This window comes from Citrus sinensis, chromosome 4 (genome assembly GCF_022201045.2).
Source record: "Citrus sinensis cultivar Valencia sweet orange chromosome 4, DVS_A1.0, whole genome shotgun sequence".
Lineage (NCBI taxonomy): Eukaryota > Viridiplantae > Streptophyta > Magnoliopsida > Sapindales > Rutaceae > Citrus > Citrus sinensis.
The window spans coordinates 4,084,579-4,089,526 of NC_068559.1; the positions used below are offsets into that span (position 1 = coordinate 4,084,579).

The 4,948-nt window shown below is 35.6% G+C and overlaps 1 protein-coding gene across 2 annotated transcripts; it reads right to left on the bottom strand.

Moving 5' to 3' along the window:
• Positions 1 to 816: 816 nt before the first annotated feature.
• Positions 817 to 4,417, bottom strand: LOC102626480 (protein disulfide isomerase-like 1-3). Of its 2 annotated transcripts, none has more exons than XM_006494338.3 (8): positions 3,880 to 4,417; positions 3,436 to 3,565; positions 2,842 to 3,007; positions 2,643 to 2,758; positions 2,482 to 2,562; positions 1,526 to 1,612; positions 1,380 to 1,451; positions 817 to 1,212 (listed from the first exon to the last, which is right to left on the bottom strand). In XM_006494338.3, the coding sequence occupies exons 1-8, from the start codon at positions 4,323 to 4,325 to the stop codon at positions 1,093 to 1,095; spliced, it is 1,218 nt and encodes a 405-aa protein (XP_006494401.1). In that variant the 5' UTR covers positions 4,326 to 4,417; the 3' UTR covers positions 817 to 1,092. The 2 variants fall into 2 exon arrangements, with proteins under 2 accessions (XP_006494401.1, XP_024949744.1); XM_025093976.2 differs by having other exon boundaries at positions 2,473 to 2,562.
• Between the last annotated feature and the right edge of the window lie 531 nt (positions 4,418 to 4,948).

Genomic DNA, 4,948 nt, shown 5'->3' on the forward strand with positions numbered 1-4,948 from the left:
GTACTTCAACATTTCTCTCATCGATCTTCGGCCATGGATTCTTCCTGTATCAACGCATACAAATTCTTCTTCTTCATTGAGTTGATGACGAGATGATAAATGGTAGATGATAATGGTGAGAAAGAGTACCGAAAGGATGAGAAGGATTTTTGGCGTTGACATTTTTGTTCATTTGTTTGGTTTCAGTTGACCATTTTCAGACAGGAAGTGGTGAACTAAAATGAAACAGAACAGCATATGAAAGAGATAGAAGTTGAAGTTTGGCTTCATGAAACTTTCATTTCGCACAGCTCCTAGTGAGAAAAGTAAAAAAGAACTCATCTTCTTTCTTTTTTTATTACCTTCCTCGGATATTAATAAGATCGAATCCAACTCGATTTCTAAATAGGATTACTAATCCTTAACTTGTCGAGGAATCCTTCATTAGTGGTTGTGAATGGATGATTTTTCTCAATCTTTCCAACCTTGGTTTCATAAGAGCAAGTCAGAAAGATTGAAAAATGGAACCGTCTGATTCGATTCGTTCTCAATAGCCACGAGACGATCATCTTAGAGTGATTTTGTTCATTTGTTTGGTTTCAATTGACCATTTTCAGACAGGAAGTGGAGAACTAAAATGAAACATAACAGCATAGGAAAGAGACAGAAGTTGAAGTTTGACTTTCTATTGTGGAGAGAAATATTGCGCGATGCAATTCAAATCTTTGATTGCTAAACGGATGACTGATTAAGTTAATTCTTTTCCTAGGATTCACATGGATATGGGTTCCAATCAAGAGATTTTTTAACATTATATCAAAGGAATCTTAAGTCCTCAAGGATGAATCATCTTAAATCTGGCATTCATAATTAGGCAATAGGAATATACCACTCAAATGCAATTTTCATACAAACGTATTGTCGGGTATACAAAAGGGACTGAGGATACAGATGGAGCAATCAACCTTCTTACAAGTTCCACCAGTTGAGATATAAACCACTGATATATTGATGTGCAATATGTTTATTCACCGAGTAAGATATCTACAAAAGGAACATCCGATGGCCAACAACTCCGGATGGCACATTTAAAGTCCGGTCATTTTGGCTAATTCACTCATGGGTACGAAGTTGATAGGAGGCCCCAGATTGTAATGGAAGTTTAAGAATGGTCTCTGAAATTTGATCCGACTGGTTCAAGAGCTTGTCATCAAGGAACTCCTCCCCAAAAGACTACAAGATGAAAGCAAGGGCATATTATCATATGATTAGAGCATTCATCATGGTTCTTCCACAATTATTGCAAAAAGAATCAAAACCAGAAATTTAACCAAAATCTGGGGCAGAATTGATCAGTGGAAAAGTAAATGAAACTATTAAGAGATAGAAGAGATTCAAACCTTAATACTGCTGAGCGTCAATTCACCATTCAATACATATTTCTTTGCATCACGTGCGCTGTAGGCTATAACCTACATGTGAAGGAGCAAAATTATACATTTGCATCAATGTAACCTTAATCCACAAAAGTTCATAATGAACTTACTCTTGGAGCATTTCCGCTAACCCCAAATTCCTGAGAAACTCGTCTCCCAACACCTTCGGAGTTCATTTCCACATACACATGGAGAAGCTGAAAGAAATTTGAAAAATCATATAAATAATGGTTAGATTTTTGAGAGGTATGTAATCTCAAAATAAGTACATAACTAACATGGTGAGATGTCAACATTATAAGCAAATATTGTAGAGGAGTTGTCAGTTGCAAACAAAATATAGGACACAGGAAGAGAAATACACTCCTAATGGTAAATCATCAGCATGGTTGATATGCTGACACAAGTTTAGTACAAATGTCTTTAATGCACTTTTCAGTTATTTAGAAACAGAATAATTAGCATTTTTCTGCACATTTTATGTGAGGTTTCAAATAGAAGTCCGGGCTTTAAGGGCTTCAGCTCCAGGATAGCAACAGAAATTTCTTCCACAGAAAAGTAAGCCAGAAATGAGAAAAGCAAGGAACAATTTTCAGTGAGAGTAGTGAGAAACTAGTCAAAGAACATAATATTGACAAACTACTGGAGGAAAATTTAAAAATGTTTTGGGAGCCACAACAGTATAATTAGTAGTATTTACAGGCAGAGAAGGGTCAATAAGGGAGCACAAGCTTTCAAAGAAGCTCAACTGATGAGCTGATACATACCCTGAGGTATGGGGCTTTTTTTTTTTTTTTTTTTTTAAAAAAAACTTGAGAAGTCAGGGCACATGATTGACCTCTGCCAGGTTCTCCATTTACATATTGAATCTTTATGAAACCTCTTTCGTTTTGGAATTCTAAGGAGGCATATAATAACGTAGATCAAGAATAATGGAACTAACCGAAAGGTTTAGGAAGCAGAGGCATCAATACATGAGAAACAAATTAAAAATTGTGCTAGCGGTGAAGCTTACTCATTTGACATGTGGTGCTCAAATAAGTAAAGGATATTCTACCATATTCACCTTTCCTTTTAATGCTTTTGCTACTTCTTCAAATGTCAAAATAACCTTATCTGAACCATATGCTGGTGCAAAGAGCCATAACTGAGAACGGATATAAAGACATGTTAAAAACAAAAATATGAATTTCCTAATATAAGAAGAAGAAGAGGCCCCTCTATAACCTGTTTCCTTGGATCCTGAAAAACGAATTGAGCATTATGTATGGTCAGAGTGACCACGAGTGGATGCTTAGTGTGAGTTACAAAGTTAGCTATTGCCAATCTTGTGAATTGATGACCTGAAGAACAAGAAAAATGTCCAAGTTAAGGTTATTTCATTTGTAAATTGAAACTATTAAAGCATTAAGTCCTGAAAACTCACGAAACGGAGTAGCTTTTCCAGCTTCAAGATGAAGAAAGATCAAAGCAGGGCGTTTGCTTTTTGGATGAATATGGAAAAACTCTGCAACATCAGCGCTAGTGGTTTGATAGAAGTTAACATCACTATGCAGTTTTGAAGCAGCCGCAAGTTCTTCACTTTCCATTCCCTGTTAACCACTAGGATGATTCAACATGCTTTTGAACTAGTGAAAAGAATGAATCGAAGTAACAAAGTATGATAAGTGGATATTAAATTATATGAACATGCAAAATGAATGTCTAAACTGAGTGGAATATAGTAACTGAGAACTATGCTTTATGACTACTGAGTTTCACTTACTAAAGCTCATATGCATCTTGTGGTGCTCATGCCCTTCAAATCTTCTTAATATGAAAAAGATTGTAAATGCCATGATAAACTAAAACTGAACACTAAATGCAGTAAAGTAAGAAATTCAGAATGGTATTTGTGCCTCAGTTCGAGCAATCATGACTACACAGAACTCAAACAATTGAGTTAATGTAATTCAGGATAAAAGACTGCTATATTAGTGAGAATGAAACAAGAAACTAGTATCTATTGATCATTAAGTACCTCTAAATCGTGAAGGAATCCCAAAACCAATTTAGATTCAACTGTCAATATACGCTCCGCTTCATCCGTTGTTGTAATGCTGTAAGTACCCAGGGTCATCTTCTCCCTCACACAAGCTGATATAACATCCCTGCAGTTTGAATTACCACTGTTAGCAATGCAATATTGTGACAGAAAGTGCTGTCCAATTCAGTTCTCCATTTGAAGCAATTAGTACCAACTATTCAAGGATTTATAAGACACGGCAATGCCATCAACAACAAAGTCTACAATATCTCTGTTGCAGTACAATCATCCAGTGGTATTATGTCACGTTCATATTCATTTATCGCAACAAACCAATTTTCCTGAAATTTGTTTGAAATAAATATATACCTCTCATGAATTTATTGAATTTTACAGATGACAAATTTGGCTTCTATAGAGGGGGAAAAAAGCACCCACCTTGTCCTTTCGCCAAAAAACTGAAATTGCCTCACTCCAGCAACAAACAAATACAAAGTTGGATACGCTAGAATATTATACTCCTTTGCCAAATCTTTCTCCAAATAAGCATCAACCATCACAAGATCAGCCTCACCCTTCAGCATTTTGGCTGCCGCCGCAAACTCAGGAGCTAGTTTCTTACTCCAGTAGCACCAGTTTGCATAGAACATCACCATCACATTCCTATTCTTGCCCATAAACTCACTAAAATTCTTCCCATTTAAAGACACAACATCCTTTGCGTAAAGAAGCGGCCAGGTGTGGTTATTATTGAGATTGGTCAGTTCAAGTTCATCAGGCTCTGCCTTAAGATCTTCATGGGATTGTGTTGGTGGAAACAAGTAGAGTTTGAAGAGGATGATGGATGAAGTTAAAAGAAGGAGAAGAGTTTTTGTTTTTTCCATTTGATGAACCAATAAAACTTCAGAGAGCGAGAGAGCATTTGAGAGCTGAGACTTTTGATTATTTTATATGGCGATGGAAAAAAGCTAGCCGTTTGACTTCAAATATAAAAAGTCGTGGAGCAGTTGGAAGGAAGATACGCCTGTTATTTTCATAATCCAATTTGGGCCGGACCGGCGTTGTGATGTTGGCCCAATTCCGAACGTTTTGACTTTTTGAGTCCAATGATATGTCGTTCTCATTATTCATACATTTCTAAAATAATTTTAAATCATAAAATATCATTTCCAAGACCAAAATTTCAAACGAGATTACCAAATACCAGACCAAAATTTAAGTTAGTAGCCTTTCAAGGAATAAAAAATTAAATTAGTAGGAAAGAAAGACTCAAGAGAAGAACTCCTCCAGCATAACTGATTTGATAAACTCGCATATAAATAGTTTTACTCCCTGCAATTAAAAATTAGGCATCTTAAAATAGGAGTAAATCACATCTTTATTAGTGCATATTTTTAATATTGATCTTTATAACCTATTTTTGAACTACGTTTGATAAGTAAAATATTGTTCTTCACCATCATAGATTTTCGAATTAACTTTTAATAGAACCTGAAAGAACACTATT

Coding starts and splice junctions, on each gene's coding strand:
- LOC102626480 (XM_025093976.2), bottom strand. CDS start 4,325: ATGGAAAAAACAAAAACTCTTCTCCTTCTTTTAACTTCATCCATCATC. Junction 1,613..2,472: donor TAAAAGGAAAGGTGAATATG/GTAGAATATCCT, acceptor AATTTCTTTCAG/CTTCTCCATGTGTATGTGGA. Junction 1,213..1,379: donor TGACGCTCAGCAGTATTAAG/GTTTGAATCTCT, acceptor TTCATCTTGTAG/TCTTTTGGGGAGGAGTTCCT.